This window comes from Aythya ferina, assembly GCF_964211825.1.
Source record: "Aythya ferina genome assembly, chromosome: 6".
Lineage (NCBI taxonomy): Eukaryota > Metazoa > Chordata > Aves > Anseriformes > Anatidae > Aythya > Aythya ferina.
The window spans coordinates 25,968,368-25,992,187 of NC_140303.1; the positions used below are offsets into that span (position 1 = coordinate 25,968,368).

The 23,820-nt window shown below is 44.7% G+C and overlaps 2 protein-coding genes across 5 annotated transcripts in view; both read right to left on the reverse strand.

The window, feature by feature from the left end:
- Nucleotides 1-5,071: 5,071 nt before the first annotated feature.
- UMPS (uridine monophosphate synthetase) lies at nucleotides 5,072-11,327 on the reverse strand. Of its 2 annotated transcripts, none has more exons than XM_084524507.1 (6): nucleotides 11,140-11,327; nucleotides 10,385-10,538; nucleotides 8,199-8,867; nucleotides 7,391-7,566; nucleotides 6,739-6,853; nucleotides 5,072-5,756 (listed from the first exon to the last, which is right to left on the reverse strand). In XM_084524507.1, the coding sequence occupies exons 1-6, from the start codon at nucleotides 11,278-11,280 to the stop codon at nucleotides 5,581-5,583; spliced, it is 1,431 nt and encodes a 476-aa protein (XP_084380633.1). In that variant the 5' UTR covers nucleotides 11,281-11,327; the 3' UTR covers nucleotides 5,072-5,580. The 2 variants fall into 2 exon arrangements, with proteins under 2 accessions (XP_084380633.1, XP_084380634.1); XM_084524508.1 differs by lacking the exon at nucleotides 11,140-11,327 and adding an exon at nucleotides 10,770-10,953.
- A 3,353-nt stretch (nucleotides 11,328-14,680) lies between these two features.
- Nucleotides 14,681-23,820, reverse strand: part of KALRN (kalirin RhoGEF kinase) — a 496,625-nt gene continuing 487,485 nt past the window's right edge. For all 3 annotated transcript variants that reach the window (XM_084524614.1, XM_084524617.1, XM_084524618.1), the window contains 7 exons: nucleotides 22,602-22,723; nucleotides 21,603-21,734; nucleotides 21,257-21,421; nucleotides 20,618-20,696; nucleotides 19,241-19,441; nucleotides 18,194-18,332; nucleotides 14,681-16,471 (listed from right to left, as the gene is read on the reverse strand). In XM_084524614.1, the coding sequence (XP_084380740.1) occupies nucleotides 15,926-16,471; nucleotides 18,194-18,332; nucleotides 19,241-19,441; nucleotides 20,618-20,696; nucleotides 21,257-21,421; nucleotides 21,603-21,734; nucleotides 22,602-22,723 (1,384 nt within the window). In that variant the 3' untranslated portion in view covers nucleotides 14,681-15,925. The remainder of the gene's footprint in view (nucleotides 16,472-18,193; nucleotides 18,333-19,240; nucleotides 19,442-20,617; nucleotides 20,697-21,256; nucleotides 21,422-21,602; nucleotides 21,735-22,601; nucleotides 22,724-23,820) is intronic.

Genomic DNA, 23,820 nt, shown 5'->3' on the forward strand with positions numbered 1-23,820 from the left:
AGATTACCTTTAAGCTGTGGCATTTCCTAGCACATTAGTTTGGTGCTGAGGGAACAGTGAATGATGGCAATGTGAAGTTTGACCCTGCTAGGGGGTTACTCGGGTAGGGAGGGTAGAAAGAAGGAAAGGAAGGGACCTGGAGATGCGATGAAAAGCTTTGCTTCTTCCCCTGCTCATGGGGTTGGGGGGAAAATCAGCTGTGAAACAAACTGCTCCGAAGAGTTGCCAGGGTATATAACATGGAGAACAAGTGGAAGATGGGAGTCTGTCCTGTGGCACCCTTCTGAGAAAGTGCAGAGTAATTCCAGCAAGAAGGAAATAGGGCCAGTTGCTGTCAGGGACAAGCGAGCAGCTGCCTGTTCCCTGGCTGGCAGCACTAGGGCACTGAAGGCAGAGCAGCACCACGGGCAAGCCGCTGTGTCCTACAGGGATGTCTACTACCACATCTGGGTGGGGGAAGGATTGAGCCTGTAGGTCAGGCTTGTCTTTTACCAAAAGAATATCAGAAGGTACCAGAGAAACTTTATACAAATGAACGATCAATTGCATGTTTTTAATTTTTATGGTCTCTCCCTCCAAGTTTAGCTTCTACTTAAGGTTGCATCTGGAAATAAAATAAAAACAAAAAAGAAGTGATGCTGTGAGTGAGAAGCTTTACTTTCCTGTGTAAGCAGATCTGCCTGTACCCTTGGCAAGGTTAGTGCCAAGCTCTGTCATAGGAATGGTGTATTTCAGTCAGCAGCCATTTATTTGTGTCCCTAAACACACGCAGCCTGACCACAGCTAGCATTCCTGAATGAAAGCTAAAGCAGAAGGCATCAGCAGGTCACATGGTGATGGAAAATGTCAGCTCTTGTCTGGCCAACTTGGAACCCAGATGCCATTGCAACATCAGCTCCATGTTTCCACAGCCACAGCTGGAGGCTGCTGCTGCACAGCCCTGCAGGGGCTCACTTGCTGTCCCATCAACGTGTTTTCCCATTTCTGGGAGTGCTGTTGTGTCACACCTTGGGAAAAGTCAAGGTCAAGCACAGCCTTCGTTGCCTTGTTAGCATGGAGATCCCTTGCAGCCTGTGATGTACAAAAGCCAGGTGTGAAACATGCCCTCCTAGCAGCCTCCTTGCCCCATACAATGATGCAGTAAGAAGGTGCTCAACAGCTGGAGGCTAAGCCCAAGCTTTAGAACACAAATGCCTCATGCTTCTTCACGCATTTAATCTTGCATTTCTCCAGTTGCATGGAAAGTGAATGAGCTAGCGTATCGAGGAGTGTCACTAAGATGTCTGGCAGGAAATACCAAGGCGAGGTAACTAACTACATGTGCAACCCAGCATCTCCTGTGGGTTCCAGCATCATTTCCTGATCTGAACATACTTTACATTGGAATTCAGCTCACTGTCGTTCCTCCTCCTCTTCACTGCCCATCTGAAAAAAAAAAAAAGAAAAGAAAAACTACAAATACAACGGAGGTTTTGATTTCATCCTGCCCTTTCTCTATTCCAATTATCAGTGGTGTCGTGCTCTGGTCCCAGCACAACAGAAACTTCTCCATTCTGCTTTACATTGACACCTCTCAGCAGAGCAGAAATAATCAGCTGCAGAGAACACAGCAGAATTTCCCCAGCTAAACAGTCCTATTTGTTAAAGTGTCTGTTGTGTAGCTACTATTATTTCTACAGGGATAGATAAAAAGTGACCGCACTGCTCATCTGCTCCTACATTATCTATTTGACCTAAGCACAGCCTATGGCCATACAATTACACATGGTCTGAGGCTTTATTTTTCATCTCTGCTCAGGAAACTGTGCTCTAAGCAAGAACTTCACAGCTATATCCTTGTTCGGGCTTCCTCCTCTCCTCTGTATTGGCCAGCTTCCACACATAACCCTGCATTTTCACAGCCTGATCGTGGACAGCACGAGCTTATGAGTTCAGAGCATGACACAGGTCATGCAGAAATGGAGAATCAAGAGCGAGGACAAAGTCGACCCAGACAAGCAGGCAGGGTCACTGCTTTCAGCCTGCAGGAGTCTGTCAAAAGACAGAAAAACCCAAAGCCTGAGCAAGCACCAAACTGACTTTTAATTTGTTGCAGAGTTCGAACACGAAGCTCTACTTGTCAGTGTGATGTAGACCAACCAAGACCTAACAGAGTGATTACAAACAAACAAGATGTCCAGCCCTGTCTAGTCTGCAGTTCAATTAAAAGTCTTCCAAAACAGACCATTTCCCTGAGTCACTGACCTCCAAAACTCAGGAATGGAAACAAACTTCCTCTGGGTATTTCACATTCCTTCGGTTCTAACTGTTTCCTAAATGCAATGTTTGTGTCACTTGCTAAGAACCCACAGCAACAGGCTTTCCAAGTACATTTAAGGGGAAGTGATGCAGTCATTTTTTCTGGATTTAGATCTCCAATAACTTTTTATGGAAGTTTATGGAAACAATAACACGACCTGTCAACTATTGGCTACTAAAGCATGTTGATACTGTTATGTACAAGTACATTTAAGGACAAAAATTTAAACTGTTTTAATTTGATGCTGGCTTTATCAAGACTTTTGCAAGAATTTTAAGTCTGAGTAAAACACTGTACTTAAGCAGCTATCCTGATTAAAAGTACCCATGCTGCTCCTCCTTGTTCTAGGCAGAAATGCCCACAACAAAAAGATACAGTGAAAATTACACACAAATGTGTGTGCTACATAACAATTCCTTAGTGATTCCAGATTGGGCTGATCTCTCATGCAGTCTCTGGTGACTTGCTCAGAAATACCAGCAAGGTAGCTGTCGTCCTGGTGCAAGCACTGACATCACTTGACCACAGCCTTACCCATTATGAAAAGGACAGTATCTTTTCATTCTGCTATCAACGATCCTCCAGAGTGAATTAAGGACAGCAAGTTCATATAAATGCTTCCTTGACAGATAACATAGATCATGTGACAACCAACAAAGTTAAGTACAGCCTTATGCCTCTATAAGAGGCTCTGATCAGAGCAGAGAATGAACTGCAAGACTTCCAGATTCATATATTATAATGCAAATTAGTTTTGTAAATTGTGACCTAGTTCCCATGTTAGAAACAGTTGGGACCAACAGCAGGAACTATGCTACGAATGTGAGCAGCAGAGGCAAGCAAGGAAATTAACATTTGTTCTTAATTTGAAATGGATTTTTAATCATTTTCAGGTGCCTCAAAAAAAAGGCACACATGCTTGTTTACTATAATCACCCAGACACAAGAATGCATGTAGGAGGTAACATGTTTTTGTTTTGCTAATTGAAATGTTTGTGACGCTGGTGTCAAATGAAGTACTGGAATACAACTTTTTCCGTGACTTACTCAATGCACAATGCAGGACTGAGAAATAGTTTTCCGATCCGTTGCTCAGAACTTGTTTCATAAAGTTGAGTTGCAAATACCTTCCCAAAGTAACAAGATATTAGATCACATCGATATCTCCAAATTCAGTGGCTATTTTTTTCCACCAGGGGCCTGATAAAGTAGCTCTCGGATCTTCCTCATGGTTTTAGCTGCATAAATTTCAGATGCATACTTCATGGTTTGTGGAAAATACTGAACTCACCAAGTTCTGCTTGTGCTCTAACAGTGACCCTACTAAAAGACACAGTGCTAAACCCAAATCTGAGGCAGCTGTCTAGTAAACTCTATTGCCTTAAGTTATGGCATCACAAGGGAGTAAGTTGTTGAAAACCAGGTAAGTTTCATCTTAAGCATATCTCAAGTTGGCATCAACAGTGGAAACTATCGGCTATAGAAGGGCTAGGGCATCAACCACCTTGAAAAATAGAGCCTCGGCTCCACCTGGTGGACAAAGCAGTTTTCTGCAAAGCAGTTTAAGCAAGAAAGCCTTGCTTCTGCTACATGCCACAAGGATATTAGGGAATTAATGAGAAACAGCAAACAAATCCCTGAACCCACATTCACTTTAAAGGATTGAAACTTCTTAGAAGTTGATGCAAAGTATCCTGACTCGCAGATTATTGCAGGGCAGCTCACAAGAGACAACACACTCATCAAGTTCCAGTGGTGAAAGGTGGCCACGAGAACCTTCACGTTTCCTGTGCATGGAGAACTCCACCTAAACATGGTAGGTAAGACTCTTGAACCAAACAAAAGCCCCACAGAATTTTCTCTGTGTATGTTTTGTTTTTCTAATACTCTTTCCACAGCAACAGATTTATAAGCCCTGTAAGAAACCTTCATCAAGCACAGGAGAAACACTTCCAAGGAAAATGAAATGCAAAAGGATAAGGTCATTATCCTCAACCTACACAGGCAGCTAGGAAGCTTTTCAATTGCAAGTTTCTGAAGTCTGCCTGCCTGCACAAGGTCATAGATACAAGAAGCATACCACAGACCCTTAAATCCAAGCCCATTTCTCTTCTTAGGCACTCTGCATATATTAATCCAACTGACAGCAAGCACAAAATCTCCATTTGAACTTCAGCATAACCCTAATCTCCTGAAAGGCTGGGAAAAATGTCAAATATTAAAGCCCCAAAAAAATCTCACCGGATATAATTGCTCCTAGCCTACAGGCAGATGTATTTAAAAAAGGATCCAGCTTTCTTAGTGTACTTTGCATCAGCAAAGAAATAGCAATGGTCTAGAACCATACCACCAAGCATCTGCATTCTTCACGTTTTCATGTTGGCAATGAAAATTCAAGCTGATTTCCACCTGGAAAATACTGGATCTATTTAAGGTGATTCCATCCTATCATACGTGATATTTCAACTTAACCTTTCTTCACAATGCCAAAGCATGGAAAGTAATTCCTGGAAAGATTCCACAAACACTTTAATAAATCAAGCAACAGAGAGTATGTATTTGTTTCTCATTAGAGCAATCAGCAATTCCACCATAATTAAAAGCACAACAGCTGGGACCTATAAAGGCTCTTGTCAGAGCAGACTATAAGCACCATCAGCAGTAACTCCTGCAGTCACAAAAAACAGCAGAATGACTTATTTTTGTAATGCCCTGGCTCTGAAAATAAACAGTGTTTCGCACTGACACAGAAAAAAAGACTTACAGATCCAGTTACATGAAAATAGTAGCAAATTTATTTGAGAACATATTATTAAATTTCAAAGCATAGGATCAAGACGTGATACCTTTACTTGGAAATTGTGGAGTTGAGCAATCCTGTGAGATTAAGACAGGTCGGTGCTGCAGGTGAAGTTAATAGTGAAATACTGACCCAATTTAAGGGTGAGGAGGATAAACAGGAGCAACAACCGCAAGGCAAATATCCTTGGAGTGTTCTCATTCAACATTTTTCAGCATAGAAAATGATTAAGACTAAAAACTGAACATAAAATTTTGGTTTCATATATCCAACAACTAAAAATACTGAAAAATAACCACGGCAGGTACAACTTTGTCTGTATGTATGCAATTAAAAAGTAATTTAGCCAGCAACAGATTTCTTTCCAAAAGGGCCCAGTATTCTACTGGCTGAAGTGTCAATGTATTTACGTAGAAGTCTCACGATGATTACAGCTCCATCAGCTCTGCTTATTGAGTCGGGAAGTGACCTGCATCCCATCTCACACATGACCACCAAGCCTGCTTATGTAGCTCTCCCAAGCTGCCTTCCTGTACTTCTCTGCTTCTTGAAGGCGGTCTGAAGCTGACAAGATGCCTCGTCCCACAATAATGACGTCTGAACCTCTTTCACTAATAACTTCCTTGGGGCTTAGGTACCTCTGTCCAAGATTATCACCTGAAACAGACACACCATTTTTTTTTAGTTTGTGCAAAATTATACATTCTAAAAACTTTCAAAGAGATGGAACAGAAAACAGGTACGTTGTTTCAGTTCTCACCCTAGTAATCCATCAGGTACCTCCAACTAACGAACACCTACCAATTACTGTGGCAGGCATGCTCTGCTCCTGTACTTGACATAAGTCTTGCTCAGGCTTATGAGCCACAGCAGGCCTCAACGTGATCGCTCCTCGAACCAGACAGCTCATTAGCCACAGAGCCTCAGGAAGACCTCTATACCATGAAATCTCACGGAAAATAATGAAGGAATTTCAGCTTGACTACAAATCAATCACTTTATTAGACAAATGTGATACTTCATCTCTTTCCTCTGTTTAATCAAAGGAGAAGTCATCTTGACACCATTCCTGTTATTTATAGAGGGAAGCTTGATGCTCTCTCCCCTTCATACCTGTTGTTTATGCCATATAGGCACTGGACAATCAGCCCTACCCTCCAGCTGTATCCAGCCCCTGTGGTGTAACTAATTGACAAGGACAGGATTAAATGCTAAGGGGAAGGGGACTGTCCAACTTGAATCATAAAAAATTGGCAAGAGCCTTGTATCCTGGAAAATTACTGAACAAAAAGACAACAGCCTCGCAATCCTATAAATAGTAATCCCAAGCAAGAACTTGGATACTGATTAACTGCTGTTAAAAAAATATAACGTTGCTGTTAAAATCATTATATTCTATATTATAAAAAATATAAACCTTGTTATTTCTATAAAGGTATATAATAAATCCTTAACTGCTTCTATATGAGAGTTTTGTAAAATCTAATTCCATGACAATGACACAGATCAAATTTGACATAGAGAGCCCTCATTTTTCATGATTTACCAATTCCAATAGATGGATCTGATGCTCAAAAAAGCACTGATCTTGCACCTACTGCATTTACAAACACACTCTAAGTATTTCAGGAGACATTACCTCCAGCTTGCAGCTGTACCCCTGGAGTTAAGTGAAGAAATTCTGGTTTCTTACTAACTCTAGATCCAGATATGAATCCAAAAACAAAATCAGAGTTTTCTTCAGCCATCTGTACCTGAAAAAGACCAGTAAACAGTTTCAAGTCATATACCTAAAATCAAGCTTGCCCACTAATCTATTTCTGATGCATGCATTGACACATTAAGGTGTGCAGAGCAGGGGAATGAAACATTGGAGTGTTCTAGCAAGTTCTTGCTTTACCAATATAAAGTCACCTAGAATTGACTGATCCCTCATTGATTTTAGCTTTGCTTGCAGACAGGAATGCAGAAGTTACTCTTGTTCCTAAGTTGTAAATGATACACTCAATGAACTTACACTGATTAGAATTCTATTGCTAATTTAAAAAAAGGTGGTGAGTGGCAAACCTATCACATTCACTAGAGCTCACAATGTGAATGACAACAACCTGACACCAGCAGCCTGCAGATATAAAACTTTAAGTGTGACACTGTCAGATTCCTGAGTCTGCACAGAAAGAGAGCCTATAATAAATAGTGCTGGAGAGACTTTTGGAAGCATAGATGTCAGCAGCACACAAAACCTCCCTCATCAGAACACTTTACAAGCTGAAACAGAAGTGCCTACTTACTGCAGCTTCTGTGTATTTGCCCGTTGCAAGTGACCCTTGGGAACTCATCTCAGCAATGAGAAGGCAGCCCCGCTGCAGAGGAAGGCCGACTTCCTTCAGACCCTTCACAACTCCAGAACCTGGCACCACGTGAGCATTAACTATGTCTGACCAGGATGCTATTTTGAACGTACCACCTGAGAAGAGAGAGAGAAAGACACACACAAAGTGAAATTAGTCATTAGAAATGTATTAAACAAGAATCATGACTTAAACAAAACAAGCAGCATACTAACTCATTCACGTTAAAAGACTTTTTACTACTGAAGCTTAACAGTTGCAAGTGCAGTTTTACCAGACATTCCTGACAGCTGCACAACCACAAAGCATCATCTCCCAGTTTTATATTACAGAAGCACTTAGTAACTTGCCTTTACTATTCATTAAGTCATTTACAGTGAGCTAAAATTCTACCATCACAGGTGCAACAGTATTCTGATCATTTACAGCTGCAGTAACAAATGAAAGCCATAACAAGCACACAAGCATAGCAGGCTGCTTTATAAGCCCCACTGCATTTCTCGTGGCAAACAGCTATTCAGAAGTACTTACTGAGGACAAGCATAGATTCGTTAAAAGATTTAGGTTTTGGAAGGGACCTCTGGAGGTCGTGCCCTCTCAGCAGGGCTAACTTCAAAGCTAGATCAGGTTGCTCACGAGTTTTTTCCAAGGTCAGAGATCCCACAGTCTCTCCTGACAGCCTGTTCCAGTGCTGCAGTTACACAGACTGGCAGCAAAATTATTGTAAACCAAGGTCGATGATAATCACCTTCATACTGATGTTTCACTGTGTTTCCAATGTCTGCAAATTTCCTATCTTCAAAAATCAAGAACTCGTGTCGATCTGCGAGTGCTCTCAACTCCTTTACTACTTCCTGGGTGAAATCATTCAGGATATCTATGTGAGTCTTTAGGATACAAATGCTGGGGCCCAGGCTGGCAGCTAACTGCAGCAGCTCTTTGGATCCTGTGACATCAACGGAAAGGCACAAATTGGTTTGTTTCTTTTCCATGAGCGTGAGAAGCCTGGCTGCAACAGGATGCACCCCGGGCAGCTCAGCACGAGCCCTGAAGCTCAGCTCTTTACAAATCCTTTTCACGGGAGCAGGACCATTCTGAGCCACTGGCTCAAATACATTTCCCCGAATGAAGTCCTTCACCTTCTCAACCATCTCAGCGTCCACTTCTCCCTGCTGCTGGAGAATATCTAACAGCCCCGACAACGTGCATACAGAGTGCAGACGAATCCCACGTTCTTCTAACCTGGCCTTCCCACCCTGCTCCCTGTCCAACAGCACTACAGCATCTGTGACTTTCAATCCTTCTTTCTGAAGAACTTCTGCAGTTTCCAGTACACTAGATCCACTTGTTACCACATCTTCAATGATTAAACATGTTTCTCCTGGATTAATGATGCCTTCTACCAGTCGCTTGGTACCTTTAAAACAAAAGGCATACACTTAACTAAATGAACAAGGTTTAAAGGATCACATCAGAACGCATCAGAAGTATCAAGATTTTAACCTGATATGTTAATGATGATATCTATTTTACATACAAGCATATGTTGCAGTAAAAAATCAAATCAGACTTCAAGAAAATAGCAATTTCATACTGTCAGTATGTAGAGAGAATTTCTTTAGTTAATACCTGATACCAGGTATCACAGTTCTTACCACAGCTCAGTAATTGACTTGTAATCCAATTCACAAAGACTGTTACTTCTCCAAGGGGATAAACAGATTTTGTATATTCCATTAACAGAAGTGACATATTATTAGCTGCACATATTTAAATAATCATTGTGTAAGTTGACTACAGAAATTCTGGTTTAGTATTACTATGCATTGAACCTTCAAAACACCAACAATATTTTCTCCTGTAACTTAAAAGTCTTTAAACTAAAAGTTACTTTAAATGTCTTTGAAGTAGCAAAGCCATTGATACTCTTCAACATATTTTCTATTTTTCACAGGCATTATTCTGTGCTTAACATCTCTGTTGTTAGAACAATTAGGAGGAGTAAACCCCCCAAATGCCTTTGCCAGAACGAATAATAGGCACAAATCCATGAAAGGTGTCCCGGGGGGCAACAACAAAGGCTGCCTCGCTTTACACAGACCGCGGTGCTTCAACCATGACGGTCTCACCAGTGTAAGTACAGCTCTGCAATCTGTGTGACACCGGAACCCTTGTACCAAGCAGTTAATTGCTGTCACAATCAACTTGTCCTTCACAAGAAGGAATAGCAACAGCTCTCCTGCCTAGCACACTGGCTAACATTTAACTTTGAAAAACATCCTCTCTGACTGAACGCTGTTGGAAGAGGATAGTATTTATCACACAAAGAAATCCATTTGACAGAGTATGTTAATGCTTCAGTTTCCCTCTCCTACACACACCCCTCATCCCCTTTCCACCAAACTAAAATAAAATTGATCACTGTGTAGAGAACTCACTGCTTCTTACCCGGTACACCTTGCCCACTGATTAAAGGGTTACAGGATATGAAAGAAAAAGAGGTTTGAGAGACAAAACAAGAACAGACTACAAAAGATTCCTCTTGGAATCAATATGCAAGAAGTTCTGTTTAGGGTTGAGACATGGCACTGGTCTCAGCACGTCAGAAACTGCAGCAACTGTTTTTGTAGAGGGCGGTAACCCACAATAACTGTGCCAGAGGGGAAAAAAAAGACACTGTGGAAGTAAAGAAGCAGCTCATGAGCTTCCAAACCTACTACAGCAGGATTTGAGCTGCAGGCTAATAAGAGACCAGCTGGGAGAGCCTGATGCTGTGGGAGGTATATTTCAGGGCAAAAGGTGTAGCTATTTCCATTGAAGTGGTAGTCTTAAACTGAAAGAGGGATGTATATTAGAGAAGAACCTTAAAAATATAGTTATTTCACAAACCAGCCAACAAGTAAATACAAATTCATCACGTGAAGAAGGTTTTACCGTAGTCTTTTGCTTCCTTCCTCCGTATAAGCATGGGAACCTGCTTTTCTGAGCAGATAATTGTGGCCAGTGGCAATGCTGTGTAGGGAACACCACACACACAGTCATACTCGAGGCCAGCATCTTTTGCTGTTTGAAACAGAAGATCTGCAACCTGAAAAATACGTGTATGCGAGGCGTCAGACTGGAGCGACCACTCCTCAACAAGTCCACCACCAAGGGAAGGGAAGGCACAAAAAGCTCTCTCCTTTGCATTATTTGATAGCTGCCTAACACCGATAAAGAAACTCCAGCAGTTTCTCCACAGGAAAGCATCACTGCTGTGAACGATGCTGCTGTGAAGGATGCTCGGGACTCTTCACACCCTCTTTTTTTGGTTACTTACCACGAATTTCCCCGCCTTGAAGCAGGCAGAGCGGGGAAGCGATGCCACAAACGCCCCAGGCGCCACCACAGGGCAGGACCCCCAGGCCCCTGATACGGCAGCATCCCCCCTCCCCCCTCCTCCTTCCTCCTCCTCCTCCTCTTCCTCACAGGATCACGGAACATTAGGGACAGGAAGGGACCCTGAAGGATCATCGAGCCCAATCTCATCTCTTCTCCTCTTCCCTTTTCCCTCCTCTTCCTCTTTCTCCTCCTCTTCCTCCTTTATATTCCTCCTCCTCCTCCTCCTTCCTCCCTCCTCCTCTTTCACCTTCCTCCTCCTCCTCTTCCTCCTCCCAGCGCAGCAGGGGCTCCCCCCCCAGGGCCAGCACCTGCCGAAGGAGGCGTGGGTGCGAGACGAGGCCTCGCAGGTCCACGTAGACGGGCGAGGTGATGCCGCTCTTCAGCACGAAGCTGCCGAAGCGCAGCGCGCCCGCCGCCAGCAGCGCCGCCGCCACGCCGCCCGCCGCCATCTGCCCGGCCTCCCGAGATGGCGGGCGCGGCGTCAGGCTGGGTGGCTGCGCATGCGCAGCGCTGTGTTTTCCCCAACCACCCCCGGTCCCTGGGGACGGGCACGAACGGTCCGGGTGCGATTGGTTCCGCCCGTTAAAAAAAAAAAAAAAAAAAAAAAAAAAAAAAAAGAAAAAAGCCGCGTTGGGAAATGAGACGGAGCCGCTTGTTCTCCCAACAACCGAGTTTTAATCCAAAATAGAGAACAGCCCAGAAAACGCGTCGCTAGCACAGTCCGTTTATAGAAAGGGTGCACAGTCCAAGCACACGGGCATGGCAGCCATGGCGGCGGTGCCAGCCCATACCAAGAGGCCGACTTTACAAATGGCGAGCGGGCAGTCGTGTGCCCCAGAGCCACACGGCGCTTTGGGCAGGCCAGCGGCGTGCCGAAATTGTTAAGGCTGTGGACGTACTTCGCACCTTGAAAGCGCTGTGTCGCTGGCCATGCCGCTCCCCCCTAGCTCCAGTTGGTGGTCGCAGTCGTGGACAGGCATTGAGTTTTGCCCTTAGCGAACAAGGCTGACACGTTTTATATATATATATATATATATATATATATATATATATATATATTTCCCTTTCTGTCACATTTGCCTTCCAAAAGTCACCAGCCAACAGGTCTCAGTGACGGAGCAATGCCAATGGGTTTGGTAGAAGGAGAGCACCAGGAGGTGGACGTGGCAGTGCCGTATGGCTTCCACTGAGGCCAGCTCGTCTGTCCCAGCCGCCACGGTCATGGCCAACACGTGGTGGTGACACTCGGTGTGACACGTCCCAGCACCAGGCCCAGCACTTGGTGGCACCGTGCGACCAGCCTGGCGGCATGGGGCCAGGCCCCGTGTCCCTGGAAAGCACCATTTTCTGATGGAGTGAGGACAAACAAGCAGGGAAATAGACCCAGGCCCTGTGTTAGGGGGGGATCTGCTGCTGGGTGGAAAGGAACAGGAACAAAAATTGTTAGCTTGTTAGCCCCTGTGCGCGTTAATTATCTGTCAGACTTGTATATACAGGCTAGCCTTGACATTTCTCTCCGGAGTTTACATTATCCCAGGTCACTTGATGTAGCCCTCTCATTGCAAGGGTATTAAAATACGGTTGTATATAGCCAAGTCATACTGTGCTGTTCTGCGCCTTCGTCTGTGGCATTTGTAACAAGGGCCTGACGGCATCTTCAGAAATGCTGGGCACCAAAACCTGGGAAGGTCAGCTGAGGGCACAGGCTTTCTCTCAGCATTATTGTAGGTTGAAAGTAAAAATGATTTTAAAGGTAAATGTTAATGAAAAAAAAAATAAAGTCATTTAAAATAAAAAGGCAATGGGACTAAGCAAGACTTGTTGGTACAATTAGGACAAGAGAAGCATTGCAAATGCATACTCTGGGTTGCTTTAGGGTTTTCAAGCCTAAGACCCTGGTGCTGTGTGTCAACCTGGCCCACCCTAGCTGCAGGGCGTGCTGCTCCTTAGCTCACCTAAGACATGAATTTGGATTCCAGTGGCAGTGCAGCAGCCTGCAGGCAGTGGCTACCTGCCTGGAGGGCTGCTCTGCACCAAGCCTGTGCAGCCAAAGCACTGATATTGCTGCTGGTTGTAATGGCTGGGGTGACTACCAGCACTGCACATGATGCTGCCCTCTGGGAAGGCCCTGAGGTCCTTTACCAAGGGGTCACCTACTCCCTGCAGAAGGTGGCAAAGGCTGAAAAAGACCTTGGGAGAGCAATATTTGAATGCTTCCTCTGTGTTTATCAGATGGCAGTATGTCATATCAACCTGACATAAATGACGATTCAGGCAAAAACATATAATGTTTGCACTAAAATGCAAGGTTTATAATCAGACACATCTGGAGGTACCGACGGGTTTGAGTTTTCCTGAATGTGCTGTAAGAAAAGCAGTGCCCAGGAAGAGGAGCTACCTAACATGAACACGGAAAAAGCAGGGCCATAAAGGAAAGCAACTCCAAAACACTCAAAATCTTCAGAGCTCAGCAGCTCCAGCTCTCCCTTCAAGAGGAATCTCTTTTTGAATATGAGCACCAGAACCATATGAGCACCATATATCCTCTTTCAGCCTTTTTTTTTTTTCCCTGCTATTTGATAGCAATTGGAGACTTCAGTTTTCCTTTAATCAATCCAGCTTTTACCCCTATGTGCCCAAAGTGCCTATTTTCACAGTTTGAGATGTGAATGCAAGACACAGTAAAATAAAATGATAAATAACTCCAGATTTCCTGTGATACATGAGAATTTGTTTGTATTAATGCCAAGCAGAAAGACTGCAGCTTAAACAGTACCCACGGGCCTAATAAAAGCTGTGGGTTTTATAAACCGCACTTCCATAAACATTTTCTTAAGGGCAGCACAATCACAGCACAAAGAGCCAGCTTCGACAAATAGGAAGAAGCACAAACAGTCCTACAGTGAGAAGTACCTGCGGCTGGTGCTAATTAAAGACACCCCTCGATGACTGCTGCCTGAAGTTTTGGTTGCTAAGAAATCACATACTTCGCACTCTTGCTCAGGAAGAGAGTCTGTTCTTTGTCTATGAGGTGCTGCTGAGTTGCTCAGAAAATTATCTGCTGCACCACAGAGGGAAACCAAAGCTTTAGCCCTCTGTGAACACTCAAACCTTTCCACAACTTCCTCCAGTATTAGACCTCTCCATCACTCACACAGTCCCATACGCTGCCTCTGACTCTGCTCGGGCACCTGGGCTCGCCTCTCTGACTGCAGCTCCCAGATCTTAAGGTCTGCTCTCGTGTTGCGTGCATGCAGCACCAACATCGTGATTTGCTGTGCCTGGTAGAGCAAGCACAAAGAGAAGGCCTCCTACCTGCCATGAAACTGAGCTTGGAGTTGGATCAGAAGAAGGGCTAGCAGAGCCCTGAGAGTGCGCACTTGCAGAGAATCTCCATCACCTGCTGGCAGAGCCAGCTTTTGCTCCTGCAGAGATGTTGCAGGCTCACAGTGCAGTTACTTAGATGGCAAGTTGAATTTGGCTCTTGCCCTTACGAGACATCTCAAGAGAGCCTCTGCTGAGTACACATGGCCAGAGCAAGCCCTTTTTCATTAGGAAAACCTTTGGTAACAACTGACATTTCCTATTGCAGGCACAGCAGTGGCACTCAGCACCAAGGCAATGTACTCACGTGCTAGGGTTAAAAAAATTCTCTGATCATCAGCCTAGAAGGCTGTAGGGTTTTATGGTGCTGCAGCAGGATGGGGAAGCACCAGCCTGGGAGGTGTTTCCCCTTCCAGTCCTGCTGCTAGAGAGAGGAAGACTTGGCCAGCCTATGAACTGCTGATCTGTCACTGCAGACTCTGCGTTGCTTGTACTAAGGCTGGCTCTGTCACTGTAACATCAATGTGATGATGTTGCAACTTGGCTTGCAAGAGAGAAATGTTTTAATTGCAGATTTTTTTTATTTTATTACAAATTAGGCTTTGGACATAAAAATATCCTCACGAATGCTTTGGTGATGAGGTGCTAACGGCAGCTGAGAGATATTTACAAGTTTGGAAATGAAACAAATGACATACTTTAAACACTGAAAACTATTTTTGAGCTGTAAGCAAAGGGATGGACTCACCACTTACCAACTACACTTTGAAAGGCTTTAGATGGACTTTGGGCCAAGCAATTCTGAAGCTAGAAATGGAACAGGATCCTCTATATATATACTCTCTCTATATATGATACAATATATGTATACTGAAAACCTGTGATAGAAAAAATTGTCTTCGTCAATCATCGTTTAGTTTACAGATACTGCAAAAATTGGACATCCTTTTCTCAATGCACAGGTTTCGCAAAAGATTTCTGTACAGTGTATATAAAATGCTTTAAAAAAAAACCCACCATCGTAGTCCCATTGTGCTTCATCAGAAACAGCTGTATGCTCCAATGAATTCATTGCCTTAATCATAGCTCCAAAAGGTACTGCATGTTGACTTGACAAAGCAGAAAGCCCAAGGGTTAACACAGAATTTTATTCTGAGCACTACCATGTAATGAGAGTGTACCTAAGCCACGCCACCACAGAAGCTGATCCAACAAGACCTGATCTTGCATGTCCCATGCAGGCAAAGTCCCCACTGAAATTATGGGAGACCTGGGTGTACAGGGTGTGCAAAATCCACCTGTTAACATGGAGCAGGCTTGCAGTGACCTCAGCAAGAGCTGAATTCAGTGCAGTCCTGCAGCACACGTTAAGGTCGGCCAGACTTACTCCTCCACATGCTATCCTACTCCTAATCTCTCAGATGCTTTGAAATCAGTTCAGCAAGATCAAGAGGATTTCTCATAAGGCTGCCTCCCAAAGATTAAGGCAACTGCAGTTTTGGCTCTTGTTTCCAGTTGGTGTTTGCTGCCCGCAGCCCTGTGGAGATGCTTCCAGGAGGAGCCTGCCGAGGGAGGGGAGCAGGTACCTGTCGCTGTTACCCTGTTTGCTTTGGTTCTGAGTAACTGGGCAAGGACTGTGGCCTCCAGACAGATTTGTACCCCTCAAATGCCAACGCCAAATACAGAAGTATGTACAGAAGATCTTTGTGCCTGCTCGCTCCCTGTGCCGTGCCTCAGCACCAGCAGTGTCTTGTCCCGGGGAGCCAGGCATTACGTTCCTGGGTTCAGCCTGCTCATCAGGAAACTCTTGACGCTGGGGACGGGGTGCACGTCATACTGGTGTCTGCGGCGCTCGATGAAGGAAGCCAAGCGGGAGGTATCCAGAGGGATTTTGGAATAGCTGCCGTTGTGCGGTTGCAGCCATGGATGCTGTAAACACGTGGCTGCTGTTGGCCTTCTTCTGAAGTCTTCCTGGAGGATAACATTGATGAAATCCCTGGCGGCATGGCTCACATCAGAGAAGTACTCGGGTGGGAAGCTGAAATCTACTCTGCACACATTGATACAAGTCTCCTCTTTGCTTTCATCCAGGAAGGGAGAGACACCGCTCAGCATGACGTAGGTGAGGACCCCGATGCTCCAGATGTCTGTGCTCAGGGAGACGGGAAGGCCTTGGATAACTTCAGGAGCTGCAAACTCTGGGTTTCCAAGGAGGTGGTGGACGTGATAATGGCCTGTGATTTGAACTGCATCTTCCAAATCAATGATCTTGACACGAGGTACTGGGATTCTTAAATCAATGAGCAGATTTTCTGGCTGCGGAAAACAGAATAACAAAAACTTAATTATGCTCTAGTTCTGCAAACAAAAAGGTGTAGCCTTTATTCTAGATACACCCCTACCCAAATATTTAGCTTTGTGTTTTAGGTTGAAGAACTGGTCAAAAATCATATTTTCTCAGGTATGTGTGACATACAGAGCAGGAGAGTTACTGACAAGGAACCAGCTCAGCTCCTGTGTACCCTGTTGTCAGTTTGGATCAACACTGAAGCTGCAATGACACCATTCCCGTTTTACACCAGTGCAACACAGTGTGATTTTGTACTTAGTCCCAAATACTTGCAATTTATTTTTCTCAAAATAATCTGTACAGATTAAGAGCACTGACAGTTGTAATTTTGAGACAAGCTACAACACCTCTGATCAATTCATTCAGATTCCACTTGTTTGCGTGACACCTCGATGATATAAATGTATGCCAGAAATGTTCTCTGTAAAGCAAATATTAAACTTTTTTCCCCACTACCTCTCTAGAGTCACTTTTCCATGCATTTGTCCTATAGCTCCTCATGCTCATGCACATACATATGCAACTCAAAGTCTACTACACTACTGTTCAAACCTCTCCACTTGCTCTTCTGTTGTGGAAAGAAGAAATTAGGAAGAAATTAGAGGATCTTGGGACAAGACAGTCCATGGCTAGGTCTGTTGTCCCTAGCAATGCATTTCCTTCTTCCCACTCAGCAACAGAAGGTGCTTTATTTAGCATGCCTCATTCAGGAGAACTGTAAATAGGTCACAGAAAATTGGCTTCCCACCTTGTTTTTGGGAGGTATCTTATGATCAAATAAAGAATTCAGTGCAGTTTCTTACCTACAAGTGATGTCTATTTTTGACAAGTCCTATAAATACAGCAGAAGATACAAGCAGAAAGACTGAAAGAAACCAGGATAATATAGCTTTTTGGGACTAATGCTCACATAAGATATTGCACAAAAGTTTTTTTTTTTTTTTTGTTTGTTTCTTTCTCTCTTTTTTTTTTTTTTTTTTTTTTTGTAGTAGCAGCAGTAAGAAGCAGAAGAATGAAAACACCATTTCATCTGATGTGCCTGGGGGCTGCAGGGCTGAGATGAGACCTCCATGGAGTTGGATTGTCCACGATACATGACAGTCAAATCCATCTCTCATTCTCCATTTTTAAATTCCATTTAAGTCTTCAAATAAATTATAGATTATCTGATACCTCTGGCAACCTGAATCAAAGCTGCGGACCACAAAGCCCAGAGCACTTGATCATAACTTCAATCACCAGTTCTCTGCCATCCCAGATCACTGGGATGTTGATGAGGACGGCAGCACAATGCCGAATCCAGGACAACACAGTGCCTCCTGCCACGTGTGCTATCACGGGGAGGAATGAGCTGTGCTAGTCTCACATTAGAGACTGCAGCTTGTTCTTCCTCACTCAGCAGCTACTGACATCTTACTCCTGCCCTTCTTCATTAAATCCCTTTTTCAGAAAGCCCTTGAGAACAAACCAATGAATCAAGGACAAAGTACATCTCTGAGCTGAAGGAAGATATAGACCTCATGCTGCAGGTCCTAAGCCCTTTTTCTGGCCAATAGGTCTGAAAAGTAGCACTTGTCCATTCAGCGATCATCACTCAGGGCACAGACTGCACCTCCTCGCTGTCAGTGAAGCTGGGAACTGTCTGTACCAGGGCACTGAGTAACAGCATCATTTTCTTCTTTTCTTACCTTTATGTCTAAATGAGCCACTCGGCAATTGTGAAGATACTGCAAGGCTTCCATTGTGTCTCTTATGTAGAAAGCTACCTTTTCCTCCATGAGTTCATCGTGGTTCATTAGGTAATCTAAGAGACGACCGTCATCCATCCTGCAAACAAACCAAACCCCACACGTGAAAGATCACACAGGATCTCCAGGAACAACAAAATTGCAATGGAAACTTTGTGACCTAAAAATAAAGGAAACCAAAAGGAGAGATCTGATATTTAACGATATCTCAAGATACTGCAGGCTGTGGAAGTGGTAGAATGATTAACCCTCAATTGCTAAACCCAGTCCTAAAAAATTTAGCAACAGTCTCAAAGTAAAGTAATATGCTTAAGGATGTATTCAATAGACAGAGGAGGTTCCTTTGAAAACAGATCCACTTAATTATTTGGCTTCATCTATTTATTTACAGAGAAGATTGCATAATGCAGAAAGAATTACTGGCATTTTCAGCTGGTAATATGTTCTGTGGGAAAACTAAACGCATAAAAGTTTTCCACCTAGTTTTATTTATGTGTATAAATAAATAAGCAAAAAGCTCAAATGTATTTCATTGGATACTCTGTAACAAAGAAGCATTTTGGATTTTGGTTGCTATTTCTCCTTAGAGGGACAAGCATAGTCCCTGTGCAGCTTTTTTTTCACCAAAAACTATTAGAGAAGTGTAGGCTGCAATCCAGCTGAAGCACGTTTACTCACATATAAACAGTGGACAAAACTGCCCAAATAAATTTCATCCTATTCAGTGTGACAGACTAACTGCTGATACAATTACCCAGGCCTCACCAGAGTAGAAAGCAGTTTTATTTGTACCCCTGAATCTTATTTACTGTAAAGAAAAGGCAGCAGAAAGTCCGCAGAAAATGGCTATATCATTTGATGTCACAATCAATAAAAAACAGATGACAAAGTCTTTGCCCTGCTGAAGTGAGGGTGGATTTTATCCTTGGCTTTAAATAGTGCTGTGATTCCTACCCAGACACTTGAATTGAAGCTCCGTGTACTTACAGCTCCAAAACTAGGATGTAAGAAGTTGGAGACTCGTAGGTATCATGGATAGTGATGTACTGAGGATGCTGTAAGTGCTGTAACAGGGCTGCTTCATGTGCCGCTTGCTCTTTCTTTTTCATTTTTTTACTAATGAATTTTACAGCAACGTCTTTCCTGGTAGCTTTGTGAACACATTTCTTTACTATGGAGAATCGTCCCCTGGAAAAAAAAAAATCACATTAATGAATGGGACGAATAAATAAATCATGCTCGTTTTCCAGTGCAATAGCAGGCTGATTTTCAAAGTTTTATTTGATTTAGTACATTAACATTTCACAGAGAATCACACTTAACTAGTCGTTCATAACCTTTTTCCAGCAAGAACCCCTGTCTCTTACCCTGGCTGTTTGGATTCTTTGGGGATTAGCAAGCACCGACAGCAAACAGCCACTTTGTTTCGTGCAGCCCTACTGATGTCCTCTAACAATCTCCCCTGGGTTCAATTTGCTGCTGCTTTTACAGGTTCTGCCTCCTTGTTCCTGAACTTGTCTCTTCCCTCTCCAGTTGCTTAAATAATGAGCCCAAACTTACTCAGACAACAAAAGGAAAACCCTTGTTAAATAATCGCTAAGCAATCATTTTGTCTTACAGTTTTAGGCATACGGCGAGAAATCAGGGGCAAACAGCTGGCATGAGGGCATTTAGGAAAGTCACACAGACCGGTGCCTAGCGCTGTTCTTGGAAGCAAGAGTACTTGATGAAGCCACGTGCTGCACTTGGCCTGCAGGTAACACATACACTCTCCTTTCCCCAGAACCAGGCAGGCTCCTACCTCTCAGCCCCAGAAGCACTCGTCGCTGACCTCTGGGATAAGACATGACCACATGAACATCAACCTGCATTGTTTGTGTGCTCTTGTCGGCTGTCTGCACAAGGTCCTGCTCACTGACCACCCCACTCAGCAGAGCCCTTCAGCACCTGATTTAAGTCAGTCACATGCCTAAGTGCTTTGCAAACAGTCTCTGAGGTTAAGCACAGCCAGAACCAGCAAGTCATCCTGACTTCAAAAGCCCACATCAAACCCGAGATGTCAGAGGAGATACCAGCAACTGCTGGTGGTAGCTGCCAGAGATTTGGCTGTCTAATTGTTGAGAGGTTTGCATTTGGTCACCCATGTCCTAGTTGCAATCCTCAAATCACAACTCATCTTGAAAGATGAGATTTAGCCAGCATTTTAGCCTGTCTGTATTGTAATCAGTACTTAACGTGCAATGCTCTCTGAAAGGAGCAGTTTTCAAGCTAACTACAAAAAGCAGCCTAAGCTCTCTTCCAAGGCCACATCTTCAAGCCATTGTTTCAGTGTTTCATTGCAGCGATAAGCAGGGTTAACATTACCTCCCAATCTCGTGCAGCTCTGCATAAGCAAGGTCAAAGTTTTCCTTCCATGAAACAGTGGCACCATCAGCAGCAGAATCTTTGGGAAAACAAAGCACATGCAAGACAGTGTAAATACAAGACAGGTTAGTGTGGATTATAAACTGCATATTTCTGAATTACGTGAGAATATATTACTTAAGAACAGCAAAAATTACTACTGAGTCCAATTTCATGCTGCTCCATCAAATCCAGTGTATTAGACCACCAAAAGCCAGAGCTTCCCAGAGTGAGGTGTGGATAAGATGAATTCAAATCTGTCCTTGCTATTTTGGGCTGGAAAGGAACCACACAGACCGTTTCAGGGCTTATCTGTGTGCAAATGGAAGGGAGATCTATGCCATGTGAGATCTCATTTCATCCAGCACAGGCTATTGAAGCCACTCACACAGCTGGTTATGTGCTGGAGCTACTGAAACCTGGGGAAATGCATGCACACTGAGCAGCAGCTGCGAGCCCAGCGGTGCAGGAAAAGGCATGGAAAGCCTTTCCAGTGGCAGGAGCTGGCTCTGAGCATCTCCCAGGCTTAGGAGACCCCTCAAGTCCTGCTCACCATGGATGCCCGGCAAGCATCATCCCCTCCTCGCCATATCCACTCACCATACTCTGGGAGCCTCACAAATTCAGATGGGTCACTGGGCAAGCTGATCCCCCAGGGGTTGCTGGCGCTCACTCGAAACTGGTACTGGCAGCCTGGGGACAGGTCTTCAATGACAAGGTAGGTGTCCAGAGTTGAGGCCACTGACTGCTGCCAGACCTGCGAGCCTGTGGTGTAGGGAGGGAGAGAAGGAGAGGTGATGGAGACAGCCCCAACGTGTGAACTCAGAGCAGGGGACTTGTTCTTGCTGCCCAGAGGTTATATGGCCAAATGCTGGAGGGCATTTCATAAACTGCTGTCAACATGAGAACGTTTTCTCAGCTAGTGACCAGAGCTCAAACCACTTACCTTCTTCTCTGTACTCCACAGTGTAGCCTGAAATGGTGCAATTGCCTGTACTGGAGGGGGGCAGCCAGCGAAGGATCACAGAGGTGCAGCTTCTCTCCTGAGCAATGGGGCGATTTGGGGCAGCCGGGACACCTTGGGGATAGAAAACAGGCACCCAGTCTAGCATCACGTCAGCAAGCCTTAGTGCTTTAACTGAGGGAAACAAGTGTTCCTGTGGACTTCACTGAGCAGCAGTGAGGTGGGGAGGTGGTTACCCTCAAAGTGTCTGAAAATGACAGAAGGAAGCCATTTGGAGTGTGTCTGTGTGTGTGGTGCTTGGTGTGGTGGCAGTGGGTTGACAAATGACCAGCCAGGCTGCTGTGTTTTGCCCAGGGCTCCCTTCAGCGCCGTAGCAGTTAATGCAGCCACTAACTTGTTTGGATAAATTGGGGAAATGGTAATTCTAGGGCCAAAGGGAAGAAGAAACAAATTGACTTCACAATGCTGGTGACACTCCTGGTCCGTAATTCACCAGCCAGACATTCGTCTCTGCGCTGTGCCCTTGAATGCAGCAGGCATCCACATCTCTCACATTAACACATCCCTCCCAGAGCTGGAGGTCAGGATCAATCAGCTCACCATTTTCTGTTTATTACAATTAGCTGGGTCACTAATCACAGCGCTGAGGACTCAGGCTGGGTTTGAATCCCAGCAGAAGGGTTCCCCCTGGCCCAAGCTCCCCGAGCCTTGGGAAGCAACACTGCAAGCAGGATGCAGGAGCTGAGCCCCTGCCAGTGTGTTTCCATTGCCCAGATGTGATGCTTACATCTGGACAACTTCATCAACGCAAAGAGCCTGTGATGCCTTTAGCCAGCAGTGGGATGCTTGGCTGAGGATGGGTTATATTTGTCTCGGTTTGCCTGGCACACCTCCATGCCTGGCTGCGTTTGCACCAAGTATTTCGGCATGTTCCTGGCCCTGTAGAGGAAAAAGGCTGGCTGTGAGGGTCAGGCACGTTACCTTGGACTTTGACTGTGGCTGAGGTTGATGCCGTCCCGTGCTCATTAACTGCCACGCAGGTATAAATGCCGCTGTCCTGGGGCATCACGTTACAGATCTTCAGTGTCAGCTCCCCAGATTCACTGTGGGTGCAGAAGCCTGGATTACAAAGCGCTGCTTTGCCCACCAATGCTTTTTATCCCCACTTCTGTCCTGCCTCGTTACAAACACACATGCACGCAAATACTGTTAACCCATTTCAAGGAGCATCTCCCCAAAGATGCTCCTAAATGCAACCCCTCCATCTCTCAGGATTAGATTACCATAAAACTTTCAAGCAGAATGGTCCCAATGGGGCCCTGCAGGGCAAATCTGCTGCTCTGCTGTGGTCTCAAAGGAGATTCAGACCCCTGGAGCTTGTCATGGTGACCTATGTGGCTGGGAGAGTGGACATTTCACAGCAGCTGGGGATAACAAATGTCAGCGCTGAGTTCTTGGGAGACGCTTGGTCTTTGGGCCAATCTGAGCAAATAAACAGCTCTACTCAACCTAATGAATTTATAGCAGGTCTGCAGATAGTCAGCTCTTCGACATGCACTGTGGAGTTGGCCTGAATGAAAGGATTTTGCTTGTGTAACTGAGCTAGCTGTGCCGGACACCCCACTTAGAGCCAACAATAAATTTCCTTGATGGCAAAACTAGAGCAGTCCTTGAATGTGCAAGCCATCAGAAACTGCACAGGGACCCGGCTGCCGGTGTAACCGCACGGACACTGCGGCTTCGGCTGGCCCAACTGTGCTGGTTGAGGAATGGGATAGAAACATCCCCTTCCCCCGCAATCTGGACACCGATGCCAGCAGGATTTGTAAGACAGATGCTGATCTGATGGGCCTCTCTTTGGCAGGCAGCGCCTGCACGGAAAAACAAGCAGGAGGAACGAGACAACACGAGTGCTGATAGCACACAGCGAGGGACGGCACAGGCGAAAGGCTGATGTAAAACAGAGCCCCACATGGAAATACCCCCCCCCCATCCCAGCCCTGGCCAGCAGCCTGAAGATAAGGCTCTATCAATCTAATAGCTAAAAAGGCAATTTGGGGTACCCTGGGGCAGCTTCACAAGGCAACGGTCTCTGAAGGAAGCTCTTGATCGGATGTCTTTTCTTTTCAAAATTTTTTTTGAACATGTAAAATCCCTTCTCTCTTAGTGTTCATTTGTCACTTCCATGGACTTCGTACTC

Coding starts and splice junctions, on each gene's coding strand:
- UMPS (XM_084524507.1), bottom strand. CDS start 11,280: ATGGCGGCGGGCGGCGTGGCGGCGGCGCTGCTGGCGGCGGGCGCGCTG. Junction 10,539..11,139: donor ACCCACGCCTCCTTCGGCAG/GTGCTGGCCCTG, acceptor CGTATTTTTCAG/GTTGCAGATCTTCTGTTTCA. Junction 5,757..6,738: donor GGTACAGCTGCAAGCTGGAG/GTAATGTCTCCT, acceptor TGTCTGTTTCAG/GTGATAATCTTGGACAGAGG.